General features: G+C 33.0%; 1 protein-coding gene across 1 annotated transcript; it reads right to left on the bottom strand.

The window, feature by feature from the left end:
• Window positions 1–224: 224 nt before the first annotated feature.
• On the bottom strand, window positions 225–26477 carry HELRODRAFT_153940 (hypothetical protein). The gene is made up of 4 exons (XM_009010783.1): window positions 26365–26477; window positions 19974–20128; window positions 18741–18861; window positions 225–612 (listed from the first exon to the last, which is right to left on the bottom strand). Exons 1-4 carry the CDS (start codon window positions 26408–26410, stop codon window positions 503–505), a joined length of 432 nt encoding a protein of 143 aa, XP_009009031.1. The 5' UTR covers window positions 26411–26477; the 3' UTR covers window positions 225–502.
• Window positions 26478–27052: the final 575 nt, after the last annotated feature.

Here is a 27052-nt window from a genome sequence, read left to right as displayed (position 1 = left end):
GGAGACTAGCAGGAGAATAAATAGGAAACTAATTAATTGATCGATTAAATAATGTGATAGCTCGAAGTTCGTTTAATGCAAAAATTAATGGTTAAAAAAATTTAATTCTAAAATGTGAAAATTTTAGTGGACAAATTTGTTCTTTAATAATGCTGCTTATGCGTATTCCTGCAAGCCTATTTGCACTGCACGTCAGTTCACTTCCTAAATATTATTTTCGCAAAGTGCGCGCTGGAATATTGAAAGAGCTCGAAGAATTACGAACGTCCTAATTCGTTAGAATGATTGTTTCTAATGTCGAGAACCAATCATTCTTGTTAATATCTGATACAACTATAAAAATAATTTCAATTTTGAAACATCACTAAACATTAATCAAAAATATTGGTTCGCCGATTAATCAAAACTGAAGACAAACGTGACGACAGAGCTTCGTCTTAAAAAAGTTATTGCAGAATTCAGAGACAGTGCAAGCGACGTAGGAAAGAAAGTTGAGGGCTCCTTACTGAAGGGAACATTTATCGGTGGCCTCGGTGACTGTCGTCATGACGGTGCCCGGCAGGTCCTTCACCTTGGCCGTTAGGTCGTCCAGGTTCTTCGGGAAGCCTGTGGCTGGTGGAATAGAAAAAATAATTTAATAACGTGGTTGTTGGCTCAAATTATTTCTGTTTATTAAAAGAATTATTTAATGAGATGAAATAAAAAGTTTGTTAAAAATTTAGCGGTTTCTGAATGAATCACTTTAAATGTTTATTGTTTTATATAACAATAATGACGAACCAATCAAGGTTTGAATTTTTGGTTCAGGTTGAAGCTGGTGACTCAGAGATGAGTATTGAACCATGTGATTTTGTTGATGTTGGTAACGAAATGATTTTTTTTTATTACTATTATTTTTGCCAAGAATTTTTTTTATTTTTATAACAACCAATTTTTCCTAATACAAACTCAGATTTATTTAAATTGAAATTAATGATGGTCTTCAAAGCACGAGTCTTAATTAGGATGGAAGTGCATTTTTTCTGATTAGCACGCAATCGAATCTTGTTATTCGAGTGTTTGTTTTTGTTTAATCATTTGATTAGCTTGGAAAAGTTAGATGTTGGTCGGGCAAAAATTATGAAAAACTGACCTCGTGCAGAGTTGTGCTAAAATGCTACTGAATAATAAAAATTGTGCAGTTATAAAATGTTACAAAATAATATTGAGGAGCATTTATAGGACGTGCCCCATTTTTATTGAAAATATAAGATTAATATGATGAAATTGAATTATGTTGAAATTATCTGATTACTTGATTATCTTAATTGTCTTCGTGCTAAGAAAACCTGGAAACTTAAAATATGTCGTTAAAATGAAAACAGTGCCGTCAATGTGTGATGCTGGTCACTCATCTCTGTTTCAAAGAACATATTTCAAATTCTTTTTAAACTGAATGAACCCACGTGTAGGCAGCTTTGAATACTAAAAACTTTTATTTTTCAGACTTCATTATTTTGTGTCATAAAATTTAAAACTGTTGATAACATTTGAAATATTTCCACCGGAAATGTTTGAAAATGTTAATCATAAAGAGGATATAATAGACTGAGAAGAAAGTATAGATAAGATTGGTGAATGAATGTTGTGAAGAATTGGTGGCAATCGAGTTCAAATGGTCACAAGTTTTTACATGACAACATAAAAGAATGAATGAATGAATGAATGAATGAATGAATGAATGAATGAATGAATGAATAAGCAAATGAAAAAATTAATAAATGAAAGACTTGTCGAATGGACCAAAAATGAGTAACAATCATTAACCAAAAAAAAGTTTATTAATAAGTCTGAACAAAAGTTTAAATGAAAAAATAAACAAATGAATAATTTAATAATAGTAATAAAAAAAAATAATAATAATAAATAAAGTGTAAATTAGTTGGAGGGCACAAAGGCGCAAACGTTGGTCGGTGCGCAAATTTAATGATATGCGGGCGGTTAGGCAATACTTGAAGAATCTTGATTAATATAATTTATTCTATTTGATAGCCCAGCAGTGGTGGGCGCGTGCAATATAGGCACGCACGCAACAGACCCACGTACAAAAACAAACACACACACAGACAAAACAAGCGTATACAGACACAACAAACCAACACAGACACAACAAACAAACACATGCAAACAAAACAAAAACTCAAACAAAACAAAACACACAGACACAATAAACACAAACAGACATAATAAACACATACAATAAAAAACAGGCAAACACCCGCAGATGCAACAAAAACCCAAACACAACACACACAGGCATAACGGACAAAACACACACGCACACATACACACACAGACTCCTGCAGAGACAACAAATAGACACAACACACTCTTAAACAAATCACACACGCACGCAGCAAACACACATACACAGAATCCCATTAAGCGAATAGGAAAGGCAATGGAATTAGTTTCAGGACGTCATACGTCATTGGGGGAGTGTTGTGTGGTGTGTGGTTGTCGTCTGGTGTTGGTGGTCGTTGAGTGGTGTGTTGTTGTATGGTGTAGCTGTTGTGTGGTGTTGTGGGGTGTAAGGTGGTTGTTGTGTGGTGTAAAGTCTTTTCGTGGTGCTGTGCGGTTGTTGCTGTGTGGTTTGTTATTTGTAGTTTTCATGTTGTGTTTAATTTTTCCCAGTGATTTTGTTGTGGGTCGTTGTTTCATAATTTTTTGTGTTGTATAGTGTCATTGCTGTGTGGTGTTGTTGTGTGGTGTTGTTGTTGTGCATTAAATTTATACAATATTGTTAAACGTCATTTCTAACTCCTTCAATGTAAGCAATTAGCATTCTACTAAATTTTTCCACAAACGTTACGAAATTCAAAGAAAATTATTATCTTTTAAAAATATTTTTAAAAATAAAAAAATAATAAATCTCAATAAATGACATCCATGTTACTGAACAGTGCCAGATTTTCAAATGTTTAATTAAATAAAGTGATTAATAGCAAATGTTGATTAAACAATTTTTCTGAAATTCGGTAGGAAAAAAATTTTTTAGCCGAAATAAATTATTTCTTTTGTTTGTCATACACAACAATTTATTCAGTATATATTTATCAAATAAATTTATCCGCATAAGTTATCAATAAATTTATTCATTCGTCAACAACCTCATAACGCATTTCGAAGTTTAGGTTGGAGCCGATCGTTTAATACTACGTAACAAAAACAACTGTAGCATTTCCCTCACCAACCACTTCAAAGTTCTCTCTCTCTCTCTCTCTCTCTCTCTCTCTCTCTCTCTCTTCCGCTCCATAACAAACACATTTTTTTTATTTATTTAACCTAGTTCATCGGAATCACAGTTTTGGAAAAACCAGAATCGGATATTTTTCCTCCTACTCCAAAAAGTGTTAACAATTTGGATAAAATTTTTTATTTTATTTTAAAAATGATTTTTTAAGTTCGAGTTTTTCAGAAAATGTGAGCCGCGCAATCAATTTTAATACTGAAAATTAATAGTTGCTATCAAACGCGTCTTCCAGCACATTTTCATTTTAAAAAGGGATGTGCCTTTTAATATGCGCAGTGTTGTGCTGCGTTTTGATGAATTCTTGTAAGTTGTGACTTACAAAACCCCTCATACAAAAAGTATTCACAATTAACCCCGTAAATACTTTTCATTCTTGCTACAATAATATTAAGTTTAAAATAAAAGAAAATGATGGTTCTATAAAGAACGCGTAGAAATTTTTTTAAAATTTTTGATCAAGTTTAAAAAAATTGAACATTTGTTGAAGTTTTTATGATCCACTCATTTGGTTTGAATCTTATACTTTGTTTAAATAAACATAATATTGTTTGAACAAATTTAAAACAATGTATAGTTGTTTTTATGATCTACTTATTTGGTTTAACGTTAAATTAAATTCACTAAAGATTTTGTTCAATAATTCAGCAATACGCAAACATCCCTTCGAATAAGCCCTACGCCTCAAAATGAACAAGCTGTAGTTTCATTGAATGTTTGTGTTTTGATTCAATTTCTCAAAACTGTAGTCCTCTGATGACGCTTCATATCCTTATTTTTATGTTCCATGGTTTCATCATTCTTTCAAAGTCTTTCACTAAACTAAATTCTTGTTCGGTTTCTGCTTCCATTTGTTCTAATTTCATAAACAGCCTGAATTGAAACAAAATCATGAAGAAATTTGTATTCTAATCGATCAAATTTTCTAATAGAGAAGATGTGGAAATGTTTCTTGTTTGAGCGTTGTTATGAAACTTGCCAATTTGGAACTTTGCACATTGGCAACACTGCAAAAAACAAAACAACGCAATTTTGTGTACGGTCACAAAAACTAGATGGTGCACAATATTGCAAACAACATAATTAATATCTTTTCGCAGATTTTTAAACACGAATGTAGATTAATGTTACTAAGCAAAACAGCGAATCGAATAATTTAAAATGCTTTTTGGAGTATCTTTTATTTAGTAGTGATAGTAGCGATATTTAATTAACATTGTAAATCAAAAGTCTAAAATTTTTCTTGAAATTGAAATCAGGAGTAGTTGGAGTCGGAAATTGTTTCCCTAAGTAGAAATCAACCATATTTTCATCCGACTTTAAGGCCATGAGTTTAATCCATAATATGCTTTAACTCAAAACAACACTTTTTATAAGTTTTTTGTTCTAGTTTTTTCAGAATGTCTTACAGATGAGTTTTAATAGAATTTATTGATTCTCGCCTTTTAAGTCTGCATTGCATTTTGTTAATTTTATTCAGATTTTATGGTGATGAATTTCTAAAAATAATTTGTGACGTAATAAATCTCAAACACCCCCCTCTCACTCCCTGTAACCCTCCTTAAAAAATTTTAAACTTCCGCTCCGGGTAGCGTGACGTCATATTTGCACTAATCCTGATTGATGCAGAGACTAACGATAATGATACGAGTTGTAATGAAGTAAGTAAGAAAATGATGATGATGATGACGTTGGAAATTATTTCAATGGCAGAGAAGAAAAATAAAACAATTATTGCCTTTTTGTTTTTGAAACATAATTTCTGTTATGTCTATGGCTTCAAATTAGGACCTCGGTAAAGAAGCAATAATATTTTCAGCGAAACATTGTAACGACGGCATTAAAGGTCGCTCAAATGACAATGAAACGAAGCAGCAGAAACAAGCCACAGTTGCGACAGCTGCAACGGCTGCGATAGCTACGACACTGCGGCGTTCATTGGGGAGAAGTTGTGGTAACGTCAACACCTACGACCTCAAAACAATTGATCAAGAATCGAGCCGCCATACAACCCTGCAAGGCCTTCATCAAGCCAACACAATGATTTTGATACACTTCCTGTGCTTACATTTTTGGAATTTTACATAATATTTTGAGATTTTAATAAATAAAAGCTTGCAACGCTGTTTGATCTCTTACAAAGCAGTTTATGGTAAAGGATGACATGAATTTCAATGAAACCCAACTGATGTTGTCCTGTGCATGTTTAGCAATTCAAACAAAAACTGAACCGTAAAACGTTTTAGCATATCAAAAAATTTTTTCTACAAATTTTATCATCTTCTTTGAATATTCTTTTACTTCATCGCCTCCACTTACAACACACTTTTTTTTATCACTAGATTAGGTTTCAAGGCATATTTATATTAAGGTTCAAGACATCTAATTTAAAGGTTATAGTACGTGTTAAAGGTTAAAGGTCATCCTCTCTTGCTGGCTGTTGCACCTGTCACGGAGACACCAGTAACAATAAACATCCAACGCGACCACTTCTACTACCTGCTGCCCCGCTATCGTACGAACGACGATCGCTCATACAATTTATTGAAGAACACCCTCATGCTAATACGCCTTCCTTGGCAAAATGGAAAATATTTAATCAAAATATAATGCAACCGGTCAATAATTTTTCATACAAACTTTTTTCACCAATTTTACTCCGATTCGGTCTCATACAAAACATACAAATATAATTATTATTACATAGAGATGAATGTGTAATCCTTGAAATGGCAGGTTAATCGTTGACAGATTTGCATAGTAAATAAATGCTGCGCCATGAATGAATTTCTCCCACAATAACGGAAATAAGAATTCTTTCAAATGTGTGTTTTTAAAAATAAGGCAATTGATATTTTGACTTTATGAAAAACTAAAAAAAAATACTTGCATTATGAAGATGGTGCTAGAACGAGTTATTCTACACGAGTTAACGAAAAATCCAAACTTCAAAGTTTTTTTTTGATATTGCTTAACTGACATCAGAAACATTCAATCAGGCGGGTCATACTCGTTCGGCCAAATTTTCCCCGCGTTTTGCCGCCCATCAAAAAAATTTTATTTGAAGACGTTCATTAAAACATAAAAAACAAACATACAAAAACTTCGATATTCATCATATAACTTTGTTATCATAACAACAGAAACAACGTTCAAACAGTTTGCTATGCTTTTGTTCCTTCTGCAAGAGAAAAATTGACATGTCAAATTAAAACGGAGAACATAAACAAAAACGACCATAAACTTAATTATAACAGAAATGAATCACTCAGCTGCAATGTAAAATATTTGTTTCTATTATTCTATTTTTATTATTTGTTTATTTATTGATTCATTTATTTATTTGCTTAATTATTTATTCACTTATTTATTTAAAATGCACAACGCAGACGTATGACAAGCAAACCGCGCAATGTATATGCAAGGTAAACCCGTCACCAAAAACACTGGATGAGACGATAATCTTCAATCTGCGCACAGTCAGCATTCGAATCGAAACGAATCTAAACAAAACAAAACTATTCAAATCGAAACGAATTTCAAAGAAGTCAGCGAGGCAACAGACACGTGAAACGAGCAACTTCAGTTGTTGCCGCATTTATAACGCTGTATCTCGAGAGCGTGTTGCTACGTTTCAGAAAAAAATGCATTCACATTCATCTAATTCGATCGTTCTTAATTTAAAAATTTTGTCACTGTTAAATAATCATTATTAGATCATCATTAGATCATCATTAGATCAAATTAGATCATAATTAGATCATCATTAGATCAAATTAGATCATCATTAAATCATAATTAGATCATAATGATATCATCATTAAATCATCATTGGATCAAATTACTTCATTCTTTCTTTTATAGAAATCGAGTCATAATGATATTTGAATTTTTGTACTGCTCTGTGGAGGAATTTTCATTGTACTTCTGTTGCAATTATTAACCACTTGCATCAATCTTGCGATGTTACTGCTGTCAACTCAAATTTTCATAACTATCGATTATGTTAACACATCCTCATCATCATCTCATCATTGTTCTCATCATCAGCATCGGCATCATCACCACCACCACATCATCATCATCATCAACAACAACATAATCAGTATCATTACCACCATCACATCACTATCATCACCACTATCATCATCACTATCATCATCATCATATAACGAGATACACTACTGGCCAGCGACGGCATATAATTTCACGTGTCAAAGGCAAATAAGCAGTCTCAACCTTCCGCCGCATTCAATTCTAACTACTTCTTCTCAGTCCCTGCCAGTTCCTCTTACCTTTTCTCACCTTCCATTTTGTTACTCCACAGCACGTGACTCAAACTTCAAAACACAAATATTGACGTTTTTCTTCTTTTCATAATTTATAAACTTGTCCTTCCGTCGTGTTGTCGTGTGATCCACTTCCAATGCACCCACCAGCTGAAACTTTCAAGGTTGGCATACTTTAAGATGAGCTATCTAGCAAGCGTGTTCCTATGAACGCTAATTATATCAAGTCTAATTTATCAGCCAAATTTAATATAACTTTCATCCTACTGTAAAATTATTATTTTTAATTTAAATTTTTATTTTCGAAATATTTTTATATTTAGTTTCATAATTCAACCCATTTATTAAACGAATACTTGATGAAACTTACAATTGTCTTTTCGGGTTGAATAATTTATGAAATTTTTTTTGAAGCGTTTCTTCCACATGGTAGATTTTATCGATGCAAGAAATTCGTTGAGATGGAGATTTTGAAGGAAGGCAATTGCACAACAAGCTGGTTTCAAATAGCTGGCAAGAAGAAGATTGAACATCAAACTGCCTTTCAAGAAAGATGTCTCTACAATTTTTTTAACCATTTTTGTTTCACAACAATGTGAAAAAAGAGTGAAACAGAGTCGACTTAGCAATGTATTCTAGATTGATGTAACTACATACACATGGAATACAAACAATATTTTACAAGGGTCATTCATATAGATGAATTGAAAGAAAATTTTCGTTTGACTGGACGTAATGGTTGTGGTTTAAAAATAATTTATAACTCAAAATTGATGCTCTGTTTCTAATTCGCTATAAATTCTTAATAGTATTTGAGGAGGGGTTCTCATTGTCACTTCAACTTTTGCAAATACTTCAAAGCAGCACCTGGCCATGCAATCTTCTTAACTTTTCAATGTGATAAACGGGACAGACCAGCATACATCAGCAACTTTTTAAAAATGAAAACTTAAGCTACTTTTGCATCGTAAGCTACTTTTAGTTAGTAGAAATATGATAACTATTAAACTATTGTACGTAAAGGTATTTTATATAATAGAAAATATTGGCAGGGCAGGCAAAGCCCTTTGCCACTATCTTCATCTTTCCTTCCGAATATAAAATCCGTCTTGCCAAAATTTATCTAGAGCTTTCTAAAAACTAGTGATGTTGACTGGTTTGACCACATATCCAGTTTGCCCATTCCAGTCCTCCGCTGATCTGTTGAAGTTGTATTTTCTGCACGCTTACTTGATCAACTTCAAATCATTCCCTCTCGTCAATATAATAACATTCCTTTATAACTTCTATTTAATTTACCTAATTAATTTAATTAGACTACACTCTCCAGGTATTGCCAGCAAAACATTGATGCCCATTTGAAACACCAAGCCGAGAACATCCGTCAAGCACTTTAAATGCATTTTAACAACAATTCATCGTCGCCTTTGTATGTTTTAACATGCATTAAAGTTATTTGTTTTAAAAATTTAAACATACGAAAACCTTTTTTTGAAATTGTGTTTTGAAATTTATTTTCATGCAATGCAGCATTTCAGTTGACAAATGTATCACTCTTCAAGAGAGACAATGAAAGAACATTTTTCTTCATGTACGTACATTCAATAATTTGAGAGTTGTTCAACATTGTACTGAGTTTTCAATTTTGTGTTTCATTAAAAAATGTAGGTGTTGGAAATAAAAATATAAATAAAAAATAATAATCCAGGTTGCTTTTCTATGAGAGTGATGAATTTTATCAGTTTTTCACATTTTGTTTGTTAATAACGCAAAATTGGTGCAGGCGAAGATTGATAGGATCGTGATGTTGTGTTGGTGTTGTTGTTGTTATTGTTGTTAGTGATGTTGTGTTGGTGTTGTTGTTAGTGATAATTTGTTGGTGTTGTTGTTTTTGTAGATGCTGCTGCTGTTTTTGATACTAAGTTGATGTTACCACAATGTTGCTGTGTTGATGTTGTTGTTGTTGATGTGCTGTTGGGTTGAGGCTGTTGTTGTTGATGTGTTGTTGAGTTTGGGTTGATGATATGCTATGATGATATGCTGTTGACACAGCAACAATAAGAAAATAATGATAATAGAAGAAACGATATAGAAATAATTTCAAAACAGTAATCATAGTAATGTCTGCCCGTGTTTATTAGAGGGAGCAGACTGACATGGCAGATATTAGGAATGCGATCGTGTGTAAATGTCATCAGAGCGCAAATCCTTATCAGCCACCTGCAACCCACCCTTCTTTATTTCTTCCGCTTCTTTAAATTTATTCTTTTTAGTTTAGATTTCAGGTTTCCATTTTATTCGAAATTACTTCTAACCCAAGCCTGAATTCTAACGTCAAATTTTGTTAATTATCCTCCTAAATTTATCCTCAAAACAGCACACTGAAATAAACTTTTATAAACTTTTTGTTAACGTTGTGAAAGAGCAGAAAAAGTTGTTATTACATATACTTACACATTAACATATAACATGCAGATGCAAAAACTACTGAGTTCGCGAATTCAACACACACACACACCACGCACACACTCACACACACACACGCACGCACAAACACACACCACACACACATACACACACATACATACTGGCAGATATAACACCAGGATTAAGAATGTTGACATGCAAGCAGCAGAGGTCCGTTCCCGGGAGGAGACCAGTGGATTGTTTGTATCATCAGGTTCCTCTTCAGTCGGATGCATGTCATCAATTTTTAATAAGATTCTTTTGCAAGCGTAAACATTGCTACGTTGTTTTGTTTTAGTTGTGGTTGTGTTGTTTCAGTATATAAGCAGATGACAACTTACTGATTACAACACACACTCAAATATTTTTTTCATTGCGCTAATAAAAGTTATGACCAGTGATGCAAACACTTTGTAGGAGGGCCAAAATTTTAAATCCACCAAAGCAAACGAGGAAAATCAGACGGTGGTTAAATTAATTATGCATCAGATATTATGTTTTTAATCGCCATTAACTAACTTTTTAATTTAAATTTCTGGATTTTTTTACTTTTCTCGACCAGTCTAAACGTTGTCAGTGGCACATTTGTATTAATCTTTTTTAACTCATCCACATCCAACTACAACCAAGTTTCTCCACCAACAGTTCGAACTGTTTTGTGTTGCGCTGCCATGGACCAGTTGCGTAAATTAAGAAAGCGTTGCGTGCCAAGTCGCAAAGTCTGACCATCAATCTCCGCAATGTCTCGCCCTTCCAATTGTTATTCGTGACTGTCGAACGAGTTAGTAAATTACATCATCCATCCACTCCAACAACACCCACTTCAACCCCAATTATTCCACCTCCGATTAGAATTTTTATGCAACGTCAACATCGATCGAATTATTTTGCAAAAAAGAAAAAAAAATAAAATGCCACGTATTTCACAGAAAAACAACAAAAATGTGTCTTATTTTATTAGTGAATACATTCCTCTTTCAACCTCACTGAAACGTTCGTTTGTATGATCTTATTTCTGAATTGTTTTCAACCATCATTATTATTATTATTAAATTATATAGCGCCGAGTGCATTGACAATATTTGTTGTTGAGTCATGCTTTTTACTTCTTCAGCTCGAAAAAAATGGCTGATTGATCCTACGTAAAAGCAACAAGAGACCTGTCTTTGCAACAGAATCAACCAAAATCTGCATTAGAAGCATTTCTAACAATTGCAAACTCATCTACTAAATGTTCCTCTAGACAACATCAACTATTAGAGCCGACATAAAAGCCACCACCAGAGCAGCAGCAGCAACATCAGCGGTAAATATTTAGAGGGAGGTGTCATGCACGAAAACAGCTACGAGAGCAATAAGTTGGAAATAACGTCTGCAGTTGATCACGCAAGGGGGCCATTGAATGTGGAGCTGGAAATGAAATTATTACCTGCCTGAGTTGGAGTATAAATAACGATAATATACATAAATAACATAGAACTATAAACAACATCTGGTCAAGAATATATATAAAATATAAATAATATACAAATATGAATTACATACAAATATAAATAAAATTAGCATAACAACATAAATAGCATAAAAATGACTTTAAATAATGAAAATTAAAACAAGATAACAATAGGTTGACATTGAATATAAAAGGTTTGATAAACTTAAAAATATTTTTCAAATTCAAAAATTGAAATTTGGTGATAAAGCCAAACATTTTTCACATTTTTCACAAAAAACCCAAAAAAATAGCAGCAAAACAACTACAAAGAAGGCAAAAACGACAAAGCAACAACAAAACAGCAACAAAAGAAACGACAAAAAACAACAACAAACTTGTTGCAAACAACTGCATTCATACACTTGTGTGCATATTGATTCCTCGCTTTGCCATATTTATTCAGACTTGCCAATATGAAAGATATTCTTAATGTTCTTTGTACACGCAACTCAAATAAACGTACATTTCTATGCCATGTTGCGCCTAAAATTGCGCATGTTTCTACACAAACGCAGAACTTGTGGACTGAATGTTTGTTCCCATGCTAAACACATAACTTGCTCTAGCAGGTTGAAACACGTAAGATCCTTATAAGCGTATCTGATATGTTTACGAGTGCTTTATTTATAAGGTTATTTCTACCCGTTGCATTAATGGCTCTGTCTATTTTTGCTTGCAGTTTGAAAAAAATATTAAAATAACTTTTTTTATGATTGGTGTCTTCGGTTTTGTTTATTGTTCATAAGTCTTCAATGCATGCATGTCTGAACAACTTGTGTTCTTACAAATGACTTGGTTTGTGATCGTTGCATGTGCATTTAAAAGGAGATTGTGTTGATGTCTTGAATGTTTTGTTGATGTCTGAAATGTTTTGTTGATGTCTTGAATGTTTTGTTGATGTATTGAATGTTATGTTGATGTCTTGAATGTTATGTTGATGTCTTGAATATTTTGTTGATGTCTTGAATGTTATGTTGATGTCTTGAATATTTTGTTGACGTCTGAAATGTTTTTATGATGTCTGAAATGTTATGTTGATGTCTTGAATATTTTGTTGATGTCTTGAATGTTATGTTGATGTCTTGAATATTTTGTTGATGTCTTAAATATTTTGTTGATGTCTTTAATGTTTTGTATGTCCATACATCGCCGCTCGTGCACTAGATGCTAATTGAAATTGTGACAACCCAAAAGTCGGAGTCTGATTAAATTTTAAATTGCATCTTTTCTTCCACAAAATCTTGCCCAGACATCTCTCGGAAGCACGAAAACTTTTGTTTAACGGTGTGGCGTGTAGTGGTGTGGTCTGTATTCTCAGTGCCTTAACAGAATAATATAAAAATTTTATATGTAATTTTAATACTTTTAAAAATGCTACTACTACTACCACTACTACTGCCACAACTACTACTATTACAAGAGTACATAATACGAATATTACTATTACTGTTCATAATAATGCAGCTATTACTACTAATACTACATCTCTTATCACTACCACCACCACAACAACAACAACAACAACTATTACTACTACTACTACTACTACTACTACTACTACTACTACTACTACTACTACTACTACTATTGCTACTACTACTACAGTTAGTAGTATTAATGATAGTAGTACAACAACCAAAAATCGTAATGATGATAGTAGTAATAATAATAATAAAAATGCAAACACCAATTTTAATGATGATGATAATAATGCTAATAACAAGGACGAAACTGATGAAAAACACTTATGCACTGGGGACAAAATGCAGAGACAAGATGCTGTTGGTTAGTTGAGGGATGAGATGATGGTGTGTCATGACAGGAAATTAAATATTCTGCTGCTGTAATTAAAGTTGGATGAGGAAATTGTTGGAATTCTTTGAAGTTGCCGATGGTAGAATGTTTGTTGGTGAGAAAAATGTTGTAGTTGTTGTGAGTGGTTTTGAAAGTGCTACTAATAAGGGAAATGTTGTTGTTGAAAATGTTGTTGTTGTTGAAAATGTTTTTGTTGCTGTTGGTTGTAAAAATGCTCTTATCAATGATGATGTTGTTCTTGTTGTTTCTGCTTTTGTTGTTTGTTGGCGAAAATGATGATGTTGATTTGTTGAGTAAAAAGTTGTGGACTGTATTTTTTTTGTTGCATATGGAAATGTCGTCAATAAAGATGATGTTGTTGGAAAATGTTGTTGTTTTTGTTGTTGTTGATATTGTTGTTGTTCATTTTGTTGTTCATGTTGCTGATGAAAATGTTGTTGTTGAGAGTTAAGCATACGGACTTATAATCTTGACTGTATCTTTTCCTCAATAATAATAATAAAAAAAGCAAAAGAAGAACAAGAAAAACAAAAAATGTAGGAGGAGAAGAAAGAGAATAGAAAATAATAATAATAATAATAACAATAATTACTACAACAATAATAAGAATATTGTTGTCTCGTCATATTTTGTTCGGATTTTGTCTTCAAATGAGTAACCTATGAAAGGCAAAAGAAGAAAACAGTCGATACTCCAGCATTGTTGCATTTGTTTGTATTTTGCACACGCGCCCCTAATCAGATATAACTGTCAGTGACATGTTTCCTTTCAGATGAAGTGCTCTGAAATGAAATGTTCGGTTTAATGATGAGACTTTTGAATGTTTATCTGCTGCTGCCTTTGTCTAAGTTGATGCCGAACTGTGAGTAGATGTTGGCTGCTTCTGTTACCCTGATTTGCTTATTGAAAGCAATGCTTTTTTCAGTTTTTTTTATAAGAACAACATTTAAAAAAAATCAATTCACTCGCTGTTTTGTGTATGTTTTTGAACAATTAGTTCAAAAAAGAATTCCTACAATTTCATATTAGAGCGTCCATAACTGAACACCAACGTGTCAGGATTGAAAATCTTTGCGCACGCGTAACGAAGATGGTGCAGGTGTGTGTGTGGAAGCCAAGTAGTGCTGGAGAGATCTTCATGTGCGTGTGAGAGAGGGGAGGTACGTTGATTTTGCTGATGGAAAGTGAAGAAATATGAGTGCTTGAGTGCGTGAGTGAGTGAGTGAGTGAGTGAGTGAGTGAGTGAGTGAGTGAGTGAGTGAGTGAGTGAGTGAGTGAGTGAGTGAGTGAGTGAGTGAGAGAGCGGAGATACAGCTAATGGAAGAGTTTTATATTATCGATATTCTGTTGATAATATTGGACTAAGTATCGATATTTTGTTTTCTATTAATCATTATGTGGGTGAGTTTTGAAGACAAAGCATGTTGCTCTTATTTCATACAGAATGAAAATTTTCATTCAATGTACAATTCCTAATAATTCATTCAATGTACAATTCCTAATAATTCATTCAATGTACAATTCCTAATAATTCATTCAATGTACAATTCATAATAATGAACGTTTTATTCAACACTGGCGACCGTACTGTTTGTAATGGTTGCTGGTAATTGGAGGAGTTTGTTTGAACGCTGGTGAACAGTGTGTTACACGTTTCGCGTTCAACAACAGCTTAATGGTCTGTGTGTCAATTGTCATGTTCAATGTTGAGAATAATTTCATAAATTCAACAAAACTAAATTAAACTTACAAGTGTTTTTAAATAGAAAAAAGAAATATAAACCTATAAAGAGAAAAATAAACAAATAAATAAACCATGAAAAAATAATGTTATAAAATCGTTTAAATGTTTTTTTATTGAGTATAAATGAGTAAAGTCTCAATAAAAGTCGCACGCTTTGCAGAAAAAATAACAAAGTTTTTTGAAAAATGGATTCGAAGAAAAGTTCAATTAGGAGGAAATGTGTTTTCAACTTATTGTAGATGAAGAACCTTTGAACATTTTAAACATTTGTGAAGAAAATATTAAAATAAGATTTTGTTAATGAGATTTTTTATGTTCAACATGAAAACCAAATATAAATTGTAAATCTATATATTCGAATCAAGGAATTTTCGGTCTCGAAATTTTCTGTCCCGGAGTTTTCGGTCCCAGATTTCGATATATAGGAATTTTCTGTCTCGGAATTTTCGGTCCCCAACGTTTTTAGTACACAAAAAATGAGGCAAAGGGGATCAACGCCAACATGGCTGTTTAAAAATCTATTAGCATATTAAAAGAAGTGGGCGTGGTTAATTAAATGCGTGGCGTAGAGATATTTACTTAACCTTCGTAATGTATCTCTAACCCTAACACTAAGCAAATGCAAGGAAATTTTGAACTACTATTATTACCTTAAAATCCTTGAATACAATGCAAGCATTACTCAAATAATCCATTGTTCAAAGCAATACAATCACTATTTTACATACATGAATGCAAGCACGATTAATTTGATTTACGCTGCGGGTGTGGTGTAGTGGTTACGAGCGTGGACCCCGGGTTTGAATGCATGCTATGCCACATTCTAAAGCTTATCATGTGCTTTGAGTACGTGATGCGGTGAATAGCGCGTGCCTCGGCCCGACGTTTGAGCGCCGTTAAAATAGCGCTGTATAAATAAACTGACGTTTACGTATAAATTTTAAATAGGGGACCGAAAACTCCGGGACCAAAAATTTTTATACATTAAAATCTGGGACCGAAAACACCGGGACCGAAAATTCCGAATACCATTTATTCGTATGTGGGAAAATATGTGTTAAATTGTTTACAAAATTTCATTTATCAGAAAAAAATTCCATTTATTGAGTTTAGTAAAATATTATAGTTTTTATTTCCATAAATATTTCAGATGCTTTGCGAATTGATACAGTTTTCGTTGCTGTTGTTTGACTGTCCCTCCCATCTTGGAGCTAACAAGTGCCTTCGCGGAGTGCTGCCTGGATGGACGATGGAAAGACAAGTGGTGGTCAGTTGTGGTTGTCGGTGGTGGGCTTGAAAAGTTTGAGAACATTGTTTGGGTTGGAAGAGGGTAAGCGTGTTTGTTGTTGTTGTTGAGTTTGATTTGAAGCTCTTGAGACAAGCAACGCAACCGCGTTGAGCTGTGCAAGTAGTTGTTTTGTTGAAATTGTTGGTATTTGTATTCATCTATTTATTAATGGAAAAGTTCGGTTGAACGCTGGCATGGAACGTTTTAAGTGGAAGTGTCGGATAATGAATAAACTAATGAATGACTGAAGTTGCATGCATCAATACAACGGACAGATCTAAAGAAACTAGGTGGGAACAGTTTTTGAAAACTACTTCATTCTTCATTTCTCAAGTTTAGAAAATATTAAGGCTGAGGAGTTCTCTTTAAACTATTTCAAACAAAAGTTTTTCAAAATAAAAATTCACGACAATTTTTGTTTCAACAAAACATAGAATATTGATAAGGCTTCATGCATTTTCGTTTCATTTTGCTTATTTCATTCCAATTGCAGATCAAAAGTTATTTCTTTACTGAAATCTTGATGACGTTCTGTTAAGTGTTACCGAATATGCGCAATATCATATCTGTTCATTGCATGTGTTGTTACCTGTGCGACGACGCATCTACGTGTGTTGTCTGTGTGTGCGTGTAGCATGCGTGCGTGTGGTGCGTGTGTGTCTGTAGTATCAATGTGTTGCGTCAGCAATTTCGCAATTTTCAACTCCATCATGATCTGTGATGGAAATCATTCCAAACTGTTCGACGACCGAATAGGAAATCCCAGGACCTATCTCTTTTGCGTTAACGCTGCATCGCCATGATGATGATGACGACGACGACGATGATGATTATGATGACGATGATGTTGATGATGACGACTATGATTATGATAATGATGATGACGTTGATGAAGACACACCAATAGTATGAGTGGTGGAACTGGTGATGGCGATGATGATAATAGTATCTATGACGATATGGCAAAAGTGATGATGATTTTGTAATGACATAAAGAATAATAATAATGTTGATAATGATGTTTCGCATGTTGAAGATGATGATGATGATGGGAATAATAACGATGACATTTTATGCCTTGCTGCTGACGTCATACTGGAAATGAAAGAGAAGGAAGGAAGAATTTTTTAAGTTGAAAAAAAAAATCTTTGCATTAATATGATGTACGCTTTTAGTACGCTGTTGTTGTGAGCGTTAACAATGCTAATTTCGCCTCTGGCTGGTTCGTTGGTGATCACAGCAAATTCGTGCTAATATCAAAATAAACTATTACAAAAAACATTACAAACAACATTACAAGCTACATTACAAGCTACATTACAAGCTACATTACAAGCTACATTACAAGCTACATTACAAGCTACATTACAAACTAGATAGACCAATTCATAATTTTAACAAAGTAAACTTCTAATAATCCTAACTAGATTAACGTAATAATGATGTTGCATTACAATAATGCCGTATTGTATTATTTATAATAAGAAATGATGGTCGGAATAAAAGTGCAAAGAAAATAGAGAATGAAGTGGCAGGTTATTTTATTGGGAGGAAATTGGATGACTTGTTGACTTCATTCCGATGTTCAGGCGCATAAAAAAACGAGAAAAAAAGAAATTGTTTTTTTTTATGTTCATTCTTGGTCATTTCAACTTGACACACATAGGTGGTTGCATACCATCCCATTGAAATGGTATGTCCATCATTGAGGTATTTTCGCATGTAAGTGATTGCATTTATTCTTTCATACTTTCAAATCATCTTGAAATTGTGAAGACCTATAAATTATTGAAATGATGCTCGTCTTTCGCCTTAAATTATTTAGATTTGTGGTGCAAAATAATCATAGGCGTACATTTTTGTAGTTAGTCTTCGTTTTCAGGTAATGCATCATTTATGTTTGAGGGGGTACTTTTGTTGTTGAAAACAAATTTTTATGTAAGTTTTTCAAAGTTTTCGGTCTTCAAAGTTTTCAATAAATTTTGGTTTGCTGATAAAAGTTTGAAATTGAATATTTAAAAGGCTTTTAAAAGTTCTTTGGCATGCCATGGAGAATGTTTTTCGAAGTAAGATTGAATGTTTTAAATTTAATTAATTGAATACTTCTTTGCAGCAACATCAATCGAAACAAATTAGCTTTGAAAATTTAATCGCAACGTATTTAAGAAATGTCGACACTCATTATTGTGCATTTGATATGTTATGTTTCCGTTAGTGTATCAACTTTATTTCAACATCTCATTGATATATTTTATGTTGAGACACCAAATATTCACGTTATTTAGTTAAAAAATGGTGTCCCAGTGACAGTGGGGATGTGCAAAAATGTAAATGAATTGAAAAAAAGTTGGAACCTTGTGTGCCAGACGCACTCGGGTGGAGGGGGTCCGATCCTTCATCATCCCTCTTCTTCCTTCCAAGTCTGCCCTCCAACCCAGGGTCCTCCTTTGGAACTTCTTTCTTCTGGATGTGGTACTTTGGAAACATGTTGTAATTTGAGTGCACAACACAATCACAAAATGATTTTGATGTTGGGAAAAAATGACGGAGGATTGGTTCTGTCAGTATTTCAATAGGAAGTAATAACTGTTGCGTGCCGATGTGCAGCTTGATGTATTAGAAGAAAAAGAAAAAAGTAATTGCTGTGGAATAAGTTGCTTCAAGCTATGATTTAATGGAGGTTGCAATTTATGTTTTGGAACGTACATTCGTGCCTGTTCATAATTTTTACATGTACTAACCGCTTCTGCGTTTTGGTCCAACAACGTTCGAACAAATTGCTTATTTACATTTTTGTTCAATTAAATACGCAAAATAATAAAAATCTGAAATGAGTTTTTTCATTTCTCGGGTCTATGAAAACCCTGCCCAGCCGTATGCCCCTACTTACAGTAACGTATGCAAATATGATTGTTGAATACCTATCTACACATATAAATATGTACATACATATATACACAAATATATGTGGTGGGCTAGTTAGATAATTGCTCAATGAATTGGTTACAGTGCAAGTTGTCTGGCTCTCAAAAACGATCATATGCATTGTTCGTATGACGCGGTGCTTTCGCGAAACATGGAAGTGCGTGCAAGTCGTTTTGTGTTAATGTTGCAGGTCCTACAGCCTTCGGGCAAAAAAATTTTAATTTAACTGATTAATTTTTACTAAGGAACGATATATAAACAGATCTGTGCAAGTGAGAACTGCTTATCAGAAAATAAGATATGAAAGTTTAAAACCATCGGCACGTTGACTGACGCTGTGTTATGTGTGCAGTCTAAATCTGTGAGCAATAGCGAAAACTATTGCCATCAAATTTTTCAAACAATATTGAAGCAATAAAATTTCAAAACAACAACAAAATTATCTTGTTACATAATCGCAAAAATTGTAAATATACATTTTTTGAAAAAAGCAAATTCGAAAACGAAAATTCGATCCAAATGTAATAGCATCTAAAAAATTCCGAAATCAACCAAATTAACTAAAAAATTATTTCAGACGTTCGTAATTTGTTTTCAACACACTCAATGAGCTGGTTACTGATCCTAATAAATGGTGGAAAAATGAAAAGGTTGTCACCCACCTTATCTCTAATTCCTTGCCTCATGGTTTCCCTTTCTTCCTCCATCTTCCTGTACTTTTCATTTCTTCGTTCCTCCGCTTCCCTCTTGGCTTCCAGCACCTCAGGGTCTTCCTCTTCGTCTCCATCTTTTTTGTCGTCCTTGTCTTCCAACGCTCCTGTAAATGTTTCAATTAATTTATTTTATAAAACTACTCATCTAATCAGAAATCACAATCAAATTTGTTTGAAATTTCAAGTAAAAGATTTTTTTTTCATACAATTTTTTTACGTCCTCAAGCAATATTTATATTTGCAATAATGTTCAACTACTGTTTTTTTTTTCTGTCGTCATCAGTGGTCTAGACAGAAGTTGGCTCTGGACTGTGAACTTGATTTTAAAATGTTGCAATATTTTTTCGTTTACTTCTCAACTGTTTTATTTATTTTCTATAGAGATCAAACCTCATCAACCCTTTTATAAAAATAAGAATTCACTTCAAAACAAGATGAGATGACCTTCAACTGCGATTGCACCTTAATTTTACCAAAAATATTTCAATTATTACATCCGTTTTGAAGATATTTTTCCAATTTAAAATAAATTCGTTTATTAGCCATAAACAATAAAATAATAATCGTATGACATTTATATTCAAAGTAATAATTAGAAGAAATGAATGGCTTTTATGGCTTTGTATCTTAATAAGAAGAAAAATATATGACAAATTTAACAATCAAAAAGAAATTAAAATTTAAATGCCAGAAAAGCGAATTAATGAAACATACAAACGAACGAACGAACGAACAAACAAACAAACAAACAAAACATTGTGAATATAAAATTTGTTCATTCTCTTCATTTCATCTTCGTATCAGACTTGCTTGTATATTTGCAATATCAGTCGGATTGGTGCGTAAAAAGATAGCTTTCTTCAATTCTAATTTATCGAACACTGTTTGTTACAAAAACGTTTCTGATGTTTTTTAAAATTACGTTCATTACTCTTATAAAATAAACTTGAACTAATTTAATTATTTTAATAATTGGGTTTTAGTAAAAAAACTTTTGTTTTTGTGATTGGTACAAGTTGAATGTGACAAAATGGTTTATAATAATTTTGTTAATAAAGCGTTATTAAAGCCCAACCAGAAGCAAACAAAATTCAATGCTAAATTGTAATTTTATTTCAAAATATTTTTTGTGCTAACTAACGGCCAGAAAAACAACGGCCAACAAAAAAATGTAATGTGGATTATGAAAAAATGTTGAACATCTTTCAAGAGAAGAAGACAAAATCTTCTTTAAGCAGACGTGCGGGTATGGAGGCTTACATTCGTTCTCCTTCAAATTTACTGCTCGAAACTTTGAAAGCTTCTAAGCATATGTCATCGACAAACATTCTTACAAAGACAAGATTAAGGTATTATTAAGTTTTCAGTAGTTTTTAAAATATATTAATGCTACTTTTGCAGTAGAACAATATAATTTTTTTAATTAGATGAGCATTTGTGTGTTTGTGACTGTAAGTGGTATTTTTTTGTTATTTTCATTTTTAACGAACATTACAATCATTATTGCAACATTCAACATAACGTCATCATACCTTTGGCATCATTTCAATCAATCATTGCGCGCATTATTTATTAGTTCGAATTCAATCCAACCTTAATTAAAATATATATCTAATTAGGATTGAGATGAAGTTTTCTTTCCACAAAAACATGAATGTTATCCTTGAAAATATTATCGTTGTTTGTTTATTTAAAGTCAAAAAATTTTACTTCAATATAAATTTGGAAAATCTTATCTTTTGATATTTGAGTTTAATAAACAAATTTTTCCACATATTTTATGCAAGATAATGAGCATTTTTTTTAGTTTTGTTAATTTCAGTGATGAATAAAACTAATTTGATGACGCATAATAATAAATTTAGATTTAAAATTTGCATTTAAAATCATTGAGCAACTTAACAAACGCTGGCAGCTTTTATTTTACCTTGTGCAATTATATGACTCGTTCTACCTGTTCCGTTCTGCATGCAAATGCTTCATGATGGGTTATTTATGAGGCCGCGCGCGCGTGCCGACTGAGAAACTTGTTATGCCATTTATCAATACTCTTTTTTATATTTTGTACTAAATCATTATTTCTGCTTATACTTTTTCTATTTAATCATTTTTTTGGCAATCATTTCGTTTCTCTGTAAATCTTGATTAATTTTTAAACAACTTCATTAAGTTGTTTTACTGAAGAATATTCAAAAAATTTTGTTGAAGAAAAAAATTTCTTCTGTAGAAACCACTACATCTAACCAAACTGCACTTTTAAAAAGGTGCCGCTGTTGTAATGTAATTTAAAACATTTAAGACTTCCGCAGAAACGTTTAAAAATGTTTGAAGCATCTGAAATTACTCACCCTGGATGTTTGAAGTGTCGGCCCGCACACGCGTCGTCATCATCAGCCGAATTTATCATAATATATTTCAACTTTTTTTTATTCACTTTATCAACGCTGACGTATCCATTAAGTTTTAATGTAAATTAAAAAGACCACTTGCTTTGCTAATTGTAGAAAGATTTGTTTGAAGGTCAACATCGTTTGTGCCTGAACGCTGAAAGCATGGAAGGAATGACAACCTCAGTGCTATCAATATTTTATTTTATTTCATCTATTTTACATTTTATTTTATATCTTCCAAGCCCAGACAAGTTAATTTTAAAATAATCTGTTTTGTTTCCATGTAAATGAGGTTAATTCACATTTAATCTAGTAAAGTTTGTCTTTTATTTTATTTGCAGTGATGTTGCATCTTACTCTGTAGCCAGTGGGGGAAAATACAACAATTAAATGATTTTTTGACATTAATTGGTTTATATAACAAATTAATTATTAAAAAACAAAATGCATTTTTTCATTATTTTATTCCTCCTACGTTTAATGTCTCCATCAACAAATCCCCAAGTGTGGCAATTCTCCCCGAATGCTCCGCACTCAATGTACCTAGGCAGTGCCGGATCCAGAACTCCACGCTGGGGTAGGGGGTAACTTTTTTCAATTGATGACTTCTCTTTTTTGCTTATCTCTCTTATATCTCAATACAAAAAGTATATCAAATTTGCCGTCAAAGGGGCAATTAAATTCATATATTACGTGATTACGCTTTAACTCAGAGTTATCTCTAGGACTGCAGTTGTTTTTCAGTATTAGGTGAGACGTCTTTTTATTGTTGTAATAAATTCGGAGTTTAACTTTACTATTTGGGTTGTTAATTGCCCCTTTGACGGCTGTGCACGTCAACATGACTCATATATCGGGATTACTACTACCTCACTGACTAGAAGGCTTACGATGCATAAACAGAGTGGTGCTATCAAATCTCATTTGGACTCAACACACTCAATCACTATTAGCCGTGAAATCCTCGACAGCAACACCAAAGTAATATACCAGAACAGCAACTACACGCATCTTAAAATTGCAAAAGCAGTCCTAATTGACATCAATAAACCAAAAATAAATATACAACAAAAAATGACAACCTCACTTCCAACCCGGCACTTAACCAACAACGAAAACAAAGAAGTAATAAAAACTAGCATCGTAAATAGTGACAAAGAAGAATATGATGCAATCGATGAAGAAAAGGAGACCAAAGAAGATGACCAGCCAATAAAGAAACCTGACACCTAATTCGCATCAAAGTTCAACTTTACAACACCAAAGTTAATTTTTAAAACGTCAAAGTTCATCTTGACAAAGTCAATATTTCCCTATATATACAGCAAGGAGCACTGATGATGATTCATTCGGAATCGAAATATGACCTTATTTGATAGCACCACTCTGTTTATGCATCGTAAGCCTTCTAGTCAGTGAGGTAGTAGTAATCGCGATATATGAGTCATGTTGACGTGCACAGCCGTCAAAGGGGCAATTAAATTCATATATTACGTGATTACGCTTTAACTCAGAGTTATCTCTAGGACTGCAGTTGTTTTTCAGTATTATGTGAGACGTTTTTTTATTGTTGTAATAAATTCGGAGTTTAACTTTACTATTTGGGTTGGTTGGTGTGACATTTTTATTGATGATATGCTTAAGAATAGCTTCATCTACCTTGTATGCTGTTGACATGTGATTTCTGTAATACATCTTGATTGTCATCTTGATTGTTGGTACTAGGAAGGTTATTTTACAACACCAAAGTTAATTTTTACAACGTCAAAGTTAATCTTGACACAGTCAATATTTCCCTATATATACAGCAAGGAGCACTGACGATGATTCATTCGGAATTGAAATATGGCCTTATTTGCAGCATGAATTCGAAAAATAAGTTTATTTTGAATTTTAATAAACTAAACGTTCACCAAAAAACTTTAGTGAGAAAAATTGAAAAAACGAACTACAAACATATTAACGCCAAACATTCGGTAGAATTTATAGAATATTGTAAAAATTATAGTCTATTACCAACATATATATATATATGTATATACACATGTATGTTTGTATGCATGTGTATAATAAAAAACTATTACAAAATTGAATACAGGTGTGTGAATCCATACCTTCTAACGAATGTATATGTTGTACGCGCTTGCGCTTCGCACAGTGCACACATGTTGTATGTAATAAAGTTGTATGCACAAGAACGTATATTGTAAATGTATGTAATAACGTTGTAAAGTGCATTTGTTGTTTGGTAAACGTTGTGTGTGTAAGATGTATGAGCAGAACTTACGGATGCACACACATTTTGTACGCTTATGTACATATTTTTCATGTGCATGTCTATACAATGTGTTGTTGTTGTTATCGTCGTCGTTGTCGTTTTTATTGTTGTTGTCGTTGTTGTTATTGTATGGTTGTTGTGTTGTATGTATCCACGACTACGCAACCTCGATGTGCGCATTCAATTGGTCTGCATTGTTTACTTGCCTAATGTAACCAAACGATTGATTTTTTCTAACGAAGACCTCTACTTTGTTTATAAACTGTCTGGCATGCAGAATGAATTGACTTGCAGGTTTCAATCTAAAAATATAAACGAGCAATCTGAAAATGTTTGACTGTTGTTTTCAACGTCTAAATGTGGAAGCAGTGCTTTAAACAGAAATTTTCAAAAATGGTTCTTAGACGCGAGAATGATGCCGACACTGCTTGTTCTATTCAGTGCTGCGTGTGTTGAGTTTTTAAAATATTATAAATTATCTTCACAACGCATCATCAGCCGAAAATTATAGATTGCCATTGAAACCAAAATCCATATATTTGTGAATATGATAACGAGGGGAACGCTTTTTTCAAGTTGTGACATCCATCCAAATGATGAAATTTCGATTGGTTTAAACAGTGGCGATAGTCCGATGATGATAATGTAGTTCCTATAAACAATTGCACTCAATGTAACGCATCAAATAGTTCTCAAATAACATGCACTATGTCAAAATTGTTGAATTACACGAAGGAACTGGAAGGAAGGGTTTGATCAGAACGTTGACCCGGAAGCAGTTGCGTCATTAGGCTGCACTTTTGACGATGTAAAGGATCACTCCCTGGAGTTCCCTGCGTCAATTATAATGGATGCGTGACGTCATTGCTCCGCCTGCTTGCAGTGGAACGTGCAATGGAGGAGGGACACGATGGGACAATTCCAGTTTGAATTTTCATGATTATAACTATTTCATGATTAGCAGTAACCATGAAAAACTGCAAAACGTCAACAAACCAACATATCACTTCAATAGAACACCACAACAACGCGCTGTTAAATTACTGCAAACAAAACAGAACGAAATGATACACACGCACACGCACACGCACACACACACATTTAACAACACATACAACATTAAGACTACAGCATATAACAACAACAAAAAACACAAAAAACGAAGATGTGGCATCAACGACCACCAATTAAAAACATCAGGTGACATCTAACAAGGAACACGCAGAGTGCACGCACGATTGAAAACACAAACACGAATACGTCAGAACCAAAAAACCAAAAATTGTTCCAATCTTATTTCACCATTACAATTATTACCACCACCATCGTCATCATCATCAACACAACCACCATCATCATTACTTCCACCCCAATCATCATCATCGTCGTCGTCGTCATCATCACCAGCATAATCATCATCATCATCATCATTGACAAACTTTAATAACTAAAGAGCAAATAAAATAAGGAAAACAAAATCCAAGGAAAAATCCGCACATCTCATTAGCACAACATCACATCAGCACAACAACGCAAGTAGCACCTCAACACAATAAACCGACAAAACCGACCAATAACCGCATCAAACTTATGCATAAGCATGCAAGCAACAAACACAACAACGAACAAACAAATAAACAAACACACAACACAAGCACAGACACAAACTGACCACTCAGCGGATTCCCCAGCAAACCTCCACCCAACAGAGACACCATGATGATAATGACGATGTTGTTGTTGTTGACGATGTTGTTGATGTTGTTGCTGATGATGTTGTTGTTGGCGTACGTTAATAATGAAGTTGTTGTCGAACGTTCTTTTGCAAAAAGCTCTGCATGAAATGTTACAATTATAATTTCATCAGGCTGGCACGACCGAAAATCATCACATCATCCAATGATTGAAATATACGTTAAATGTATGTTATTCAACGGAGGCACCGAGTTCATTTTATTTTAATGTGTTTCAACAAATTTAAAATTTTCTATAAGAAAAGTTGAACAAAAACTGGCAACAAATTGTCTGAACGAAATTATTAATGAAAAGCCCAACTACTTAGAGTATATAAATCAAGACTGAATATGTAAACAATAATCATAAAAGTGGCAAAACTTTTCTAATCCAACCAAACATCATAAAACGTGGAATTAAAAAAATAATAATGTCATTTGTCGATAATAAAATCAATAAAATAGAGTTAATGAAAAATTAAAAGTGGCGTAATACATTTAATAATAAAGTAAAAGTAATACATTTAATAATAACAATTTAAAGTAATACATTTAATAATAATAATTTAAAGTAATACATTTAATAATAATAATAATAACAATATGTTATTGTTATGGATTAATATA

Source organism: Helobdella robusta (assembly GCF_000326865.2).
Source record: "Helobdella robusta unplaced genomic scaffold HELROscaffold_1, whole genome shotgun sequence".
NCBI classification, from domain to species: Eukaryota; Metazoa; Annelida; class Clitellata; order Rhynchobdellida; family Glossiphoniidae; genus Helobdella; species Helobdella robusta.
This window is presented reverse-complemented; position numbering and strand designations above follow the sequence as displayed.